Source organism: Phacochoerus africanus, chromosome 2 (assembly GCF_016906955.1).
Source record: "Phacochoerus africanus isolate WHEZ1 chromosome 2, ROS_Pafr_v1, whole genome shotgun sequence".
Classification (NCBI taxonomy): domain Eukaryota; kingdom Metazoa; phylum Chordata; class Mammalia; order Artiodactyla; family Suidae; genus Phacochoerus; species Phacochoerus africanus.
The window spans coordinates 121,208,268-121,223,764 of NC_062545.1; the positions used below are offsets into that span (position 1 = coordinate 121,208,268).

Consider the following 15,497-nt stretch of genomic DNA (forward strand, 5'->3'; position numbering starts at 1 on the left):
TGTACAACCTGATCACTGACAGATTTTGCAAGTTTAGGTTCCTAATCTGTTTCAGAGCCTTTTTCTACCAACAAAGAATTTCTGAACTGGATGGGTCTGGTTGAAGGTGTCTTACATCCAAAATCAGTGCTGTTGCTCCAAGCCAGGACCCCACTGTTCTTGGAATCCATTTCCTTTCCCCACTCTTAATGTCCAGCACAATGTTTTTTTTTTTCTTTTCTTTTTTTCTTTTGTCTTTTTGTCCTTTCTAGGGCTGCTCCTGCGGCATATGGAGGTTCCCAGGCTAGGGGTCCAGTCGGAGCTGTAGCACTGGCCTACGCCAGAGCCACAGCAACCTGGGATCCGAGCCGCGTCTGCAACCTACACCACAGCTCATGGCAACACCAGATCGTTAACCCACTGAGCAAGGCCAGGGATCGAACCCGAAACCTCATGGTTCCTAGTCGGATTTGTTAACCACTGCGCTACGATGGGAACTCCATCCAGCACAATGCTTTTGAGCTGAAAACCGTGCCTTGGTTACTTGTGACCCCATGGCTTGAGAATCCAAGTCATTATATATAAGCAGATGGAGGTGTTGCTGGATTTGGGCCCTCTTAGCTAGTACACAGTGAGGTTGTGGTTCTTGAAATATGGCTTCACAGTGTACACAGTCTAATCCCCACAGGCTAATTTGCATGTATTGCCTGCACAGTGTTCCGTGCTATTGCCGTAACCTTAACTGGGGCCTCTAAGAAGACGGATTTGAAGTGGAGCACATTTTTGTATTTTTAGAGGTGTAGGTCAGGTAATTGTGGCATTGGTAGGTCAAAATGTAGGTATAAATACAGTGCCAAGTTTCCTCTAGAGGAGTTGTGCTGGTTTTCATTCCTGCCAAAAATGCTTAATAGTACCTGTTTCCTCACAGTCTTATTAACAGAACATGTAATCTTTTTTTTTAGTTCTTGCAAATCTAATGGTATCTCAATGTTGTTTTCATCCGCATTTCTTTAAACATGATGAGTAAGTTTGAACATCTTTTCATATGTTCAAAAGCAATTTCATTTTTTATTTGTTTCTTTGCTTATGAGCTGAATTGTCTACTCATGTCTTTTTTTTCCCATTTTTTTCTATTGTTTTTGGTTCTTTGGTCCTCAATCTTTTTAAAATTTTTTAAAAATGTTTTTAAAAAGTACATTATATATATATATATATTAGCTCTTTACCTGTGCTATATATATCAGTTTCCTTTTGATTTTATTTATGGTGTTTATTTATCAGTTTTCTTTTGATTTCATTTATAGTGTTTTATTCCCTTGCAAATTTATTAATCCTTTCTTTTATTGCTCTGGATTTTGATGCATTGTTAGAAAACTTTCCCTCCACCAAGGTAAAAGAGGGATTAATCCTCTTTTTCTTCTAGTCCTTGTATTGTTTTATAATTTACCTTTACATCACTGATCCATTGAAGTTTATATTTTTGTATGATGAGAGAGATGGGTCTGAATTTTTCTTTTTTTCTAAATGGCTACCCAGTTACCCCAGCATCATTTATTAAGAAACCCCTCTTTACCCCAGTTATATGAGATGCCACCTAAAATTTATACTATCATAAATTTTCTTATGTCCTTTTTTTTTTGGCTTTTTGCCTTTTTGCCTTTTCTAGGGCTGCTCCCGTGGCACATGGGGGTTCCCAGGCTAGGGGTCTAATCGGAGCTATAGCTGCCGGCCGACACCAGAGCCACAGCAACGTGGGTCTGAGCTGCATCTGCAACCTACACCACAGCTCACAGCAATGGCGGAGCCTTAACCCACTGAGCAGGGATCGAACCTGAAACCTCGTGGTTCCTAGTTAGATTCATTAGCCACTGAGCCATGACGGGAACTCCCTGGGTCACTTTCTTGACTGTATTCTTTCACCTCCCTTTATTCATGTCCCAGTACTACACGTCTTTGGTTATAGTGGCTTTATAGTATATTTTAACATCTGATCCCATTAAAGCCCCTCATAGTTTGTCTTTTTCATTATTTTCCTGGCTATTTTCCTTGGATGTTTATTTTTACATATATTGGTATTATCCAACTCCATAAAAAATAAAACTGTCTTTTGAGTAATAACAGGAATGAAAGAAGAAAGCATTCAGAAATCTAGGGGAAGGATATTCCAAACAGAGAGATCAGCAATTGCCAGGATCATACAAAGCCTTGAGGACTATTGCAGCAAAATTTACTTTTTCTCTTAGTGTGGGTCTTGAGCAGAAGAATGGCATGATCTGGCAGCTATGTTAAAAATTGGCAGTAGACTCCTACAAAAATGTATACCCTGAATCTAATTATGAGAAACATCAGAAAAACTGAAAATGAGGAGCACACTACAAAATAACTGTATGTACTCTTCAAAATTATCAAGATCCAAAAAGTCAAAGAAAGAACTTTTTTTTTGTCTTTTTGCCTTTTCTAGGGCTGCACCTGCGGCATATGGAGATTCCCAGGCCAGGGGTCTAATTGGAGCTGGTGCTGCCAGCCTGCACCAGAGCCACAGCAATGCGGGATCCAAGCCACGTCTGTGACTTACACCACAACTCATGGCAACGCCGGATCCTTAACCCACTGAGCAAGGCCATAACCAGGGATCGAACACATAACCTCATGGTTTTTAGTGGGATTTGTTATCCACTGAGCCATAACAGGAACTCCAAGAACATTTTTTTTTTTTTGGCCATCCCGTAGCACATGGAGTTCCCCGGCCAGGGATTAGATTCGAGCTGCAGTTGTGAACCTGTGTCCTGGTGCTGCAGAGATGCTGCCAGTCCCATTGTACCACAGTGGGAACTCCCTGCAGAACTGTTCTTGATTAAAGGAGATGGAGGATACATTCCAATAAATGCAATGAATATTCAGAATTGAATCCTTGATGATGAGGAAGGGAAGGTAACTTTGCAGTGGTCATTGCTGGCTTAATAATAAATTTGGAATATGGATTATGGATTAAATAATGCTATTATGTCAATGTTGTATTTTCTGATTTTGATGACAGTAGATATGTAAAAGCAATGTCATTGTTCTTAGGAAATATAGTCCAAAATATGTAGGAGTCATTATGTCTATAAACATGTCTCTCAAATGTTTCGTAAAATATCAGAATAAGAGAAACAGAGATATTTATGAAACAAACGAGCAAAACCTGAAAAATTGGTGAATGTGAATAAAGCATATCTAGTTCATTTTACTATTTTTGCAATTTTTTATACGTTTGAAATCATATCAAAAGTAAAGTTAGAAAATAAGAACCAGAACAAAAGCACAGAATGTAATTCATTGAGTGTAGAATCCAGGAGACTGGTTAGAAGGATTTTGCGTTGATCCAAGCAGGAGCTGATGATAATCTAATTGAGTAGAATATAATCAGAGATGGTAAGAAATTGTAACAATAACCAGGATCCTTGACTCATGACTCCTTTCTGACAGGCCCCTTGCAGAGAACAGCACCCTCACAGAATACCTTCACTGACTAGCCTCTTAATTTTAATAGTCCTGTTAGCTAACAGGGGAGAAAAACTCAGTGGGCTACTCTGGTTTTCTTCTCATATTCTTTTTTTTTTTTAGGGCAACACCTGTGGCATATGGAGGTTCCCAGGCCAGGGGTTGAATCAGAGCTACAGCTGCCAGCCTACACCACAGCCATAGCAGTGAACATAAAAAGCACTTTGAAAAATGCTATTTAAATATAAGCCTTCACTGTCACCACAGTCTTGGTGACCGTGGAATCTCCTGTCTACATTCTCTTTCCATCCACTTTAGCCTCTCATTGGCTTTTATCCTTCCTGACTCTATGCCAGGACTTTTCTTAGGGGCCCCTTCTTGCATTTGCTTAGGCAGTCTCTGAATGCTTTACTGTCCTAAGGTTCATTGGCTAAATGGATGCTGCCTGTTATAAAATCTTTCCTGTTACCAACTGTGACCAGCCATGTGGTACCAAGTATCCTACTTAAGCAAATTGACTTGAAGTGGTACCTGCTGCCTGATAAAGAATTTTATGAATGTTGTATAAAGGTGAATTAACTTCTTCTTTTTTCATTTTTTAAGTTTTATTGAAATACAGTACTGTGATAATTTCTGCTTTACAACAAAGTGATTTGGTTATACATGTACATGCATCTATACTTTTTCAGATTCTTTTCCCATATAGATTATCACAGAATATTGAGTAGAGGTCTCTGCTTTCCACAGTGTGCCAGCATACTCTTATAGTGAATATTTAAACTTTAAAAATCATGCTAAATATTGTCATTGTGAATGCATTGTCTAGTATCAGTTTTATAGTTTAAATCTTTTCTTCTTGGAGTTGATCAAAAGTAGAAATCTTGGAGAAACAGAGCAGAACAGCTTCATGTTTGACAAGTGAGAACATGTTTGCTTATAAGCTAAAAATTAGACCCAGGTGTTTGTACACTTAACCAAGGTACATGGCAACACCTGGTGGGTGGATATAGTAAATTGCGTTCTGCATGAGTCCAGTCTGAGGCCAGCATTCCTTAGTTTCCTTATTAATGACCTGAAGGTGAACGGAAAGTATGCTAAGTTTGCAGAGGACAAGATGATGTTCTTGGAAGACATGAATAGTATGCAATATGAGCATGATAAACTAGAGAGATTACATTTTTAAAGGGTAAAGTTCAAAAGAAACATGTATAAAACAATATATCTGAATCAAAATGAAATTTAAATAGGTATAATCTAAGGAATGGCTGGACAGACTGCCGAGACCAGCTCAGCAGGATGGGGCTGAAGAACGGGTGCTGTGAAACCTAAGGAAAAATGTTAACATAAAACAAAACACAGGAGTTCCCGTCGTGACACAGCGGTTAACGAATCCGACTAGGAACCATGAGGTTGCGGGTTCGATCCCTGTCCCTGCTCAGTGGGTTAACGATCCGGCGTTGCCCTGAGCTGTGGTGTAGGTTGCAGACGCGGCTCGGATCCCGCGTTGCTGTGGCTCTGGCGTAGGCCAGTGGCTACGGCTCCGATTGGACCCCTAGCCTGGGAACCTCCATATGCTGCAGGAGCGGCCCAAGAAATAGCAAAAAAAAAAAAAGACAAAAAAAAATGTAATAGTAGATAGTCTTTTGAGTTCTGACATATTTGAATGAGTCAGCGAACAAATGAATCATTTCTTCTCTGGTAATGAGGTACTTTAGTAGGAGTTGGAGTTTGCAGAAGACACTAGTTTATGGGTTGTTAGCTAGTAGACAATTTGTAATTTTAACTTTTTTCCTTCTAAATTCCTTTGCTATAACTCCTTTCTCTCTGAAAATGGTTGACAACAGTACTGTAATATAACAAAATAATTCCCTAGGGATGAAGTAATATGTTTGAGAGATATACACACAAAGTCAGAGACTATTACAGATTCATCCTATGATGTGATACTCTGTAATTTAATACTTAATATCTTCTTCTCCCTCTATGTTCATTGTAGTTTATAAGTTCGTAAGTAGTTATTTTTATTAGGAAATGCCATTCTTAGGTTCCTTCCCACACTTTTGCATGTGTGAACCAGCAGAAACTCACCATGGCTCATTGATGAGAACACAGAGAAAGTAGTGTTAATCACACTCAGAAGTGGGCAACACTGTCAGTTACTCTTCTTTGTTTTACAGAGATGAACGAAATCAGTCCATCATTGTAAGTGGAGAATCTGGGGCAGGAAAAACAGTCTCAGCTAAGTATGCTATGCGATACTTTGCAACTGTAAGTGGTTCTGCCAGTGAAGCCAATGTAGAGGAAAAGGTATTGGCGTCCAACCCCATCATGGAGGTAAGACAGCAACAACCATGGCCTTCTTACTGTATTCTCTTGTTAAGAAATGTGCTTACAAAATTGACTGATACAGCACACGTCAAAGTCTGTATCTCCCACCCACTGATGGTAGGAAAATATTTTTCCAGATGTTAGTAAGAAATCTAGGAAAAGTAAACATTCAGTAAAGTAGATATGTTGAGTAAAGTTTTTATAAAGGAATCAATCTACTTTATTCCATAAACTTGCATTTTTGTGCCCACCATTAAATTGTTGCCTGCAGGTAATGGCAATGGCACTTCATTTCCTAATGTTTCTTTTCTCCCAGTTAATTGACTCACATCTGTTGCTCCTTGTACTGGAAGTATAAGCCAGTCTTTCCCCCCCAATCCTAAACTCTTAATTAAGCTCCTTCTAAAACACAGGATTCACAGTGCTCAAGCATGAATATTTCATTATTCCTTTGCCCACTTTTCATTTTTTGTACTTAGTCTAACTTGTTTAGCTATATGTTTTTATTTTTTTCCAGATATGAGTTATAAACTTAAATTATGATCTTGTAAACATTTTTCTGCTAGTTTCTTTCAAGCACATCACACAGCTTTATGCTAGAAAAATAAATTTAATAATATAAACTCTTAAGAAAGGAAGAGCTACGAAAGGATGTCCTTTCAAAAGAGGGCAATGGTACAAAGTAGACATGCATATGCCAAAGAAAATGGACCTTTTTCTGTGAGAATTTGAGTATTTTAGGATTTGTAACTAGAGGATTATTTGTCTATTAATATGATTTTAGGAAAGTTACGTTTTTGTAAGTAGCTCCATTAAATGGAGAAAGTAAGTCTCATTAAATGGAGAGAAATTACTTTGGACATGCAGAAACAAACCTTTCTTATTAAGAATCCAAGTCAGCATTCTTTATTTCTGTTTTTTCTCTTTGTCAAGCCTTATTTGTCACCCAAACACTGATGGTGTTTAGAACTGGCCTGGTGCTGTGGTACAAGTGGTTTTTGCACTAATGAGTCCAGAGGTAATTGTGCCTGGTGTGCCGTGCTGTGTGTGACACTTCACAACAGAGTGCTGTGACCCCTTGCCTACAGGGCTGCCCTCTAGAGCTGCAGGGCTTCTGTCTTGGGGACTGGGAGAACTGGGGAAGTTAAGAGCCTCCTGGGTAGGGTGAGCTATGGAAAGAGAACTGGAGATGTTTTCTGAGATAGTATGGGTGGGAGAAAACAGATGTTTATGCCAAAAGAGAGTAGTAAAGATTTTAAACAAATATTATGATTTTGAATGAACTTAAGCTACAAATATACTGGTGGATGCCACTGATGTTAATATTGGGGAATACAGTTTGTATAGCCAGTTTTTGATTTTGGTTCAGAAAACAACAGAACTTTGCCTTCTACCATTACTTTGACTGGTTTTGATCAGAACAACAAATTCTTGGTATTTGGCAGTAGTTGGGCCCATTCTTAGTCCCTAATGTTTGAAGATCCCAGTGTCTTGATTATGATGGCATCAGGGAATCCCATCTCTTCTAGTCCTACACCATGTACTAATTTAAATCTGGAATGAAACTTATAGAATACGTCAAGTTGAATGAAAGATTTTATGACCTAGTTATATTCTCTTTCAAAAAAAAATACCTACACCATTTTTTCTCCAACATAGATTTGTGTTAGGAGTGATATTAAAATTTTGAAATGGCTACAGATACTACTTTTTAATATACAATTATAAGGAATTTACCCTGCTTGCTAGGATGAACACATAAAAAGAGGATAAAGACATCAGTTATACTTAGCTACTTCCTTGTGTATTATTGTTTAGTTTCTCTGAAGGAATTCGGATTAAGAAAGTTTGGTAAAGAGAGAACTAATTTTCAACAACTACAAATGAGGGCACCCCAATTTGCAAGATTAAAATGGAATATAGGCCTGAAGAGTGATGCCAAAGGTTTACAGTTACAGGAAGAAAATATAGGTAAACTATTGAATATGTGGCCTAGAAAATTTGTGGCTTGTAAACCTGCCTCAAGGTCATGTCCCTTTACTGTGATGTCAAGAAAAGCATGTGTGGGTCTCCAGTGATTTGCTGAAGCTCCTCATTGGATCGCAAGCATCCTACCCCTTTAATATCACAGCCCAGCAGCTAATGGGATTTGCACATTCTCCTTTAGAAAGCAAGCTCCTCATCCTCAGCACAAACTTCTTTTGCAAAATACAGATGCTATACAGAAAACTAAATGATTCTTTGTTGCTCTGTTTTATGAAATTTTCTTTTTCACTTCCCCCCCCCCAGAAATTTCATCCTACAATGGGGATAGGGACAATGGGGGGCAGGGGGGAGGCCCACTGGTCTTAATAGTTCTTTTTCATTTTCAGTGACTGAAGTTTAAGATTTTCATCTCCATTTAATAAAGAACAACTCACTCAGCATTGCATTGAAATCAGGAGTAAAATCAAGACCACAAAACCGCTTTCCTTTAGCAATTTCTTGCTGATTGAGATGAAAACAGTATTAAGGGGAGTTCCCGTCATGGCGCAGTGGTCAACGAATCCGACTAGGAACCATGAGGTTGCGGGTTTGGTCCCTGCCCTTGCTCAGTGGGTTAAGGATCCGGCGTTGCCGAGAGCTGTGGTGTAGGTTGCAGACGCGGCTCGGATCCCGCGTTGCTGTGGCTCTGGCGTAGGCCGGTGGCTATGGCTCCGATTGGACCCCTAGCCTGGGAACCTCCATATGCCGTGGGAGCGGCCCAAGAAATAGCAACAACAACAACAAAAAAGACAAAAAAAAACAAAAAACAAAAAACAGTATTAGGGAAGCCATTGTAAATATAGTACTTATAAGGCAGAGGGAGCCATTAGAGGGAATGGACAAAAGGTACTGTTTGTATACAGAAACTTCTTTTCATACCAAGTTAGAGGCTTAGGATCATATACTTTTATTTTTGAAAAGGACCCTAGAGCTCATCTATTCTAGTCAATTTACACTTGGGGACACTAATGCTTCTCATAGGATTAAATGATGGTAAGTTTGTAGTAGGGCCTGGTCCGATGCCCAGATTTCATTTACTCCTTCTACCAGTCTTTGCTCTGTGTTTGTATCCCTTATACTCAAAGAAATAGGGATCTGTTTCAACCCTGGCCTACTCACTGCTCCTTCTCAGAGTATAGTATTATTTTGGCTGTTCTGACCCCACTTGGAGTTAATAGTTTGTGGAGGCTGGGATACGAGTCTGGGAGGGAGGAGAAGCTTCAGACCACCCTCCCCAACTTGCTTAGTTGCTGGGGAAGGTGCTTAGGACAGTGCCTGGTAAGCCCTCAGTAACTATTAGTGCTGCTGCCACTGCTACTGCATGTAGCCTTTCATCTGATCTTCGGTTGAATATATTATGTTGAAAGAAAATTTTGCATTCATCATTTTCTAAACAAAATAGAAATAATGGGAATATATGGAGACTTTTTGTTGTGCTTTTTGTAATGCCAAGAAGAGGGATATCTAAGTAAATGTATATGTAATAAATTGTTAAATTATCTTGGGCTATGTTAGATCTCACTGCTGTTTTGCTGGAAAGATAGCTTCCAGACATTTGTTCCACTTATAATGGTTAATCTGAAATTTAGCAGTGTTCTCACTGCCAGAACAAAATAAGACAATACCTGCCTTGGATTTCAGATAGTAAAATGTTTTTTTTGATTGATCAGAGAATCTACTGTGTTGACTTTTGTGCTTGTGTTACTCCCGTTTTCATCACTTGTGTTTGTATTGCTTTTTTAATGCTCCAGAGCATTTTCATATCTTTTTCTCTGCTGTGGTTTCAATATGCTAATAGTGATAGTCACAGGCTTTGCACAGTGAAAGGTATTAATCTTATATGAAATTATTTCTTATTAAACATTTAATATATGCACTATGTGGATGTTTGCTTTTCTAACTACAGCATGTGTTTTAGTTTGCCTTGAAAGAAAAATTTGTACAAACATGTTACCTAAATCGGAAAACAGTGCATATACCATTTAAATTTTTAAGATTATATAAAAAATTTAGCAGGGAGTTACATTCTCTGCATTCTGTAGCAGATGTTTTGCAAGTTAGATAAAACTATCAAAATCCAAAGCCGGAGTTCCCGTCGTGGCGCACTGGTTAACGAATCCGACTAGGAACCATGAGGTTGCGGGTTCGGTCTCTGTCCTTGCTCAGGGGGTTAAGGATCTGGCGTTGCCGTGAGCTGTGGTGTAAGTCACAGATGCTGCTCGGATCCTGCGTTGCTGTGGCTGTGGTGTAGGCTGGTGGCTACCGCTCTGATTGGACTCCTAGCCTGGGAACCTCCATATGCCATGAGTGGGGCCCTAGAAAAGACGAAAAAACAAACAAACAAAAATCCAAAACCAAATTCTACTGTTTCTGGTTTCTGAAAATGGCCTTGAATTGAGTGGATGATTACTAATACTCCATTAATGAGCAGTCCAGCTGGGTCTTTGTTGTCACAGGATAAAATGATCGAAACTTCTGACTAAAGCGACCCAGAAAACCAAAGCAGAATTCCAGGAAAATATTTATGTGTCTTAACCAGCTTGTTTACATAAAACAGACTAAGTTTTTGGGAGTTCCTGTTGTGGCGCAGTGGTTAACAAATCCGACTAGGAACCATGAGGTTGTGGGTTCGATCCCTGGCCTTGCTCAGTGCATTAAGGACCCGGCGTTGCCATGAGCAGCGGTGTAGGTCACAGATGCGGCTCAGATCCTGTGTTTCTGTGGCTGTGGCATAGGCTGGTGGCTACGGCTCTGATTAGACCCCTAGCCTGGGAACCTCCATATGCCACGGGAACGGCCCTAGAAAAGGCAAAAAGACAAAAACAAACAAAAAAAACAGACTAAGTTTTTCAAGAAACCAAAAGTCTGATATTTAATTGAGGGCTTGTACTTGAGCAGCCCCCAGTCCCATCCGTTCTCTTCCTTTGCTGACATGGATGTGTGTGTTCCAGTACCACAGTGGTGGAGGAAGACCTTCCTGCCACAAAATAACTTGTGTGAGAATAACAAGGCAGATAGAAACTCTTTGTGTGTACTTGGGTGGTTGTGTAGTGGGCAAACATACTAGGGTGTCTGCAGGCGTAAAATTGGTTCTGATTCTTAAAACAATCAATGTTAAAGAGTTGTGTTCTACTCTGCTCTTTCTCTCCCTGAACAGACTCTGTAAATGTCATACATGAATTGCACTTCTAAAATCTGATTTCTTCCCACTTGTTTCTTAGTCAATTGGAAATGCTAAAACTACCAGGAATGATAATAGCAGCCGTTTTGGGAAGTACATTGAGATTGGTTTTGATAAGAGATATCGAATCATTGGTGCCAATATGAGAACTTACCTCTTAGAGAAATCCAGAGTGGTATTCCAGGTAAGCTGGGCATGTACACACATATACTTTATGTTAGGTTACCATTTAATTCCAGAGCTTATGCTTATTGGTATGCATTTTATTCCCATATTTAAAAATTTTTTTATCATAGTTGATTTACAATGTTCTGTCAATTTCTGCTGTACAGCATAGTGACCCCTGTTATTTTTTTTGCTCATATTGTCATATGTGTATATATGTGTATATATGTGTATATATATATATATATATATATGTATGTATACACACATACATTCTTTTCATCATATTATCTTCTATCATGTTCTATTACAAGTGATGGAAATAGTTCCTTGTGCTATATAGCAGGACCTCATTGCTTATCCTTTCTAAATGTATATTCCCATATAGGAAAAGCTGCATTAAGAAGAGGGTTCACTTAGTTTAGCATTGTCTGTCATATTTCCCAACTGATAGAGAAGATATTGGTCTATGCTTCAATGAGTTACAGTTAAAGAAAAAAAAAATTGTCCTTGTCCTCTTTCCTTCCTTCTCCTCCTAGCATATGATACTGTTTTGATAGAATAATGAGGATTAAAAAAATCTTCACAACCCAGTTGTGAACTACTGTCAAAGAGCATTCAAGTCTATGTATCTGTGCAAGACTTACATTCACACACATGCTCATATTCCTTTTTTGTTTGTAAGTGGAAAATACCTTACATTATAACACTGGCAGGCATGAATTTACATATTTACAGGTATACTAAGGGAATGTACAAAACTCCCAGTACAGGGCTCCTGCTGACCCACTGCATGCTGTGAGGTGGGTTTCTGTAGTCCCTTAACTGCATGCCCCCCGCATTGAAGTTCAAATAGCCCTGGCACTGCCCATGTAGCGGAGTCTACAGTTTCCATTGTGCATGTCTGTTAAGGCTTTGAAAGTATCTGGGACACACTGAGGGACATGAGTTTGGGCAGCCTAGACCTATCCTGGTTTTGACTTTGGGGGTGTACCTGATTTGTGGCTACCTAAATATAATACTTGGTTTGTATAGTAAAGTGGTATTTACCCTTCTTCATTGTTCTAGTATCTAGGTACACACAAAGTAATGTTACTGCCTACATATGTATACTTGAATAGGTTAAAAAAAAGTTTAATGGCCAGAAGAAAGAATGGGGGAAATATATGTAGTTCTATGTAGTTCTAAGAGAAGATTGAATCTTAATAGTACAGATTTGATTGATAGGTAAATGATTAAAGGTGAAATTGTTATGATGATCAGAGGCTAGAAGTGCTTAAGACAAAACATTAAGGCCTCATAATTATTGTCTCATCTGGAAACACTGAAGCAATTCTAGCCATTCCCCAGTCCAAGGCTATATGATATTGAAGCTGTTTGATATGTTAAAGTGAGTCATACAGTCAGAAAGAGCATATTTGATATTTTCCTTCATGTATATTTCTGCAGATCCACTTGCTTTTTTAGTTGTTTGTGTATTGAACCACCTGCTCCCTTGCCTAATCATCTTGTGGTCATTGGTATATTGTTCATTTGTTTAGTGTATTCTTTCTCTGTAATAAATTTTCTTTGTAAGACACCAGCCTCCGTTGGGCATCAGACCTGATCTTGGCCTTACTTGCACTATTCTTCAATAACTGAATACACTGAAGAATTCAAGAATATGATGATAGATGAGGATTTAGTTTAGCATGAACAATATTATTATAACTGTATTTTTAAAGTATACATGTAAGAAAAGACTCAAAAATACTGAGAAATGATCTTAGAATTGTACACAATTTACTTTCTATTTTATAAAGTATTTTATTGATTTTGAATATATAAAGTAAAATGAGTTAGGTGATATTGTGTGTTTGTGGATTTCTTACAGACAACTACAGTAGATGGTCTAGTCTAAAAATATGCAAAGATAGGATTTTTTTTCAAAGTGTTAAGAAGTAGACTGTGAATCCAAGATGTACTGTTAGAAAGTACTGATAATGCAAAAAAAAAAAAAAATTTTTTTAAGTTGGTTTTAGCTTCCCACAAAGGCACTGATCTCTTAACAACAATTCCATACAGCAGGCTTATTCACTAGTTCAAAAAGCAGTCCTGTCAGATAGTTTATGTTGAATGTGACCCCCAACAAATACACTCACACAGGTGTACAAAGCTAATAAATAATAAGGTTTAATAATCATAGATGTGCATTCAGACATTTGGAAGAGGATAATTTGTTTTACCATCTGAAATAATTAAAAATTAAAATTTTATGATTGAATTTTTGAATTTTAGATGAAAATGCTATAATTGAAAACTCTTCTTATTTCAAAGGCAGAAGAGGAGAGAAATTATCACATCTTCTATCAGCTTTGTGCCTCTGCAAAGCTACCTGAATTTAACATGCTGCGATTAGGTATGAACATGGCATTAGATTTATTATGCTGGCATTGTTTTCTGTTCATTTTTGAGTTCATAAATTTACCTCTTAAAAAGTTGGAATTCCTGTCATTTTTCAGCAGAAACAAATCTGACTAGCATACATGAGGATGCAGGTTCTATCCCTGGCCTCTCTCAATGGGTTAAGGATCTGGTGTTGCCATGAGCTGTGGTGTAGGTCACTGACATGGTTAGGATCCCACATTGCTGTGGCTATGGCGTAAGCTGGTGGCTACAGCTCTAACTTGACCCCTAGCCTGGGAACCTCCATATGCTGTGGGTACCGCCCTAAAAAAGAGACAAAAGGGGGGGGGTATCTCATACTGAAATATTTCTGGATGAAATGATAAGAGGTCTATAATTGGCTTCAAGATAACCCATGGGATGGGGGAGGGGTGAGCAGCTGTTTAATTGGAACAAGATTGGCCTCTAGTGGATACTTGTTCAAGATGAGTGATGAGTACAGAAGGGTTTTTTTATACTACTTTTTATATGTTTGAAATTTGCCTTGATTAAAAAAGAAAAAATATTTAAAGGCGTTTATGTGGTGGAACCCTATGAGGTTTCTGATAAAGAAGGAAGTAGGAGTTCCCGTCATGGTGCAGCGGAAATGAATCCGACTAGAAACCATGAGCTTGTGGGTTGGATCCCTGGCCTTGCTCAGTGGGTCAAGGATCTGGCATTGCCGTGAGCTGTGGTACTGTGGTATAGGTCACAGATGCAGCTCAGATCCCTTGTAGGCTGGCAACTACGATTCCAATTTGACCCCTAGCCTGGGAACCTCCGTATGCTGTGGGTACAGCCCTAAAGAAAAAAGTAAAAAACAAAATAAAACAAAATTTAATTTTCCCCCTTTTTTGTAGGAAATGCAAATAACTTTAATTATACGAAACAAGGTGGCAGCCCTATGATTGAAGGAGTTGATGATGCCAAGGAGATGGCACATACCAGGCAGGCCTGCACTTTACTAGGTATGTAATCTTATTCTTTTATTATTATTACTATTTTACTTTTGGGGAAGGCAAGTTTTATTCACTTTTTTTTTTTTGGCCTTTTTTAGGGCTACAGCCGCAGCACATGGAGGTTCCCAGGCTAGGGGTTGAGTCAGAGGTGTAGCCACTGGCCTATACCACAGCCATAGCAAGGCCAGATCCAAGCTGCATCTGCAACCTACACCACAGCTCACAGCAAGGCAGGATCCTTAGTCCACTGCGAGAGGCCAGGGATCAAACCTGCATCCTCATTAATACTAGTCAGATTTGTTACTGCTGAGCTATTATGGGAATTCCCACATTCTTTCTAAACCATATTTGGACAGCACTTGGGCACATCATTTCTCTTGGGGATGATGGGAACCTGCCCTGAAATTAGGTTATGATAATGGTTGCACAACTTTGTAAATTTTCTAAAAATCATTGAATTGCATACTTAAAATAGATGAATTTTATGGTATGAAAATTATTCCTCAGTAAGGCTATTTAAAATACATTCAGAGCATCAGGAGAATTGGGACTGTTTACTTAAATTTTTACAAAATCTGAAACCTAGAGCTAAATAAAATGGGTTCTAGTGCAAAAACTCATGTTTTCTAGGATTTCTTGTGGTTTTTTTTGTTTGTTTTGGGTGTATTTTGTTTGTTTTTGTTGCCTGGAGATGTGACTGAGCTTGCTTGGTGACAAAACAGTGTATTACATGTAGTTCATTCTGTTTTTGAATTGGCTCAGATGTCACTTCTCATTTCTGGAATTTAAGAAAATATTGGGTTCAACATATAAATAAATTGACCTTTAGAAATGTAGTGTATGACTTTTAGTACCGAATTATTTATTTAAAAGCTTCGGAATATGAGTCAGTCTAGAGTCATAGATTTGTATTTTGAGGAGTAACCTGAGGTGAGTTAATTTAATTTAAAATC

The 15,497-nt window shown here is 38.5% G+C and overlaps 1 protein-coding gene across 8 annotated transcripts in view; it reads left to right on the forward strand.

Moving 5' to 3' along the window:
• The window catches only part of MYO5A (myosin VA), a 221,881-nt gene that overhangs the window by 92,467 nt on the left and 113,917 nt on the right, over positions 1 to 15,497 (forward strand). For all 8 annotated transcript variants that reach the window (XM_047766321.1, XM_047766319.1, XM_047766322.1 and 5 more), the window contains exons 5-8: positions 5,640 to 5,796; positions 11,037 to 11,180; positions 13,478 to 13,559; positions 14,446 to 14,553. In XM_047766321.1, the coding sequence (XP_047622277.1) occupies positions 5,640 to 5,796; positions 11,037 to 11,180; positions 13,478 to 13,559; positions 14,446 to 14,553 (491 nt within the window). The remainder of the gene's footprint in view (positions 1 to 5,639; positions 5,797 to 11,036; positions 11,181 to 13,477; positions 13,560 to 14,445; positions 14,554 to 15,497) is intronic.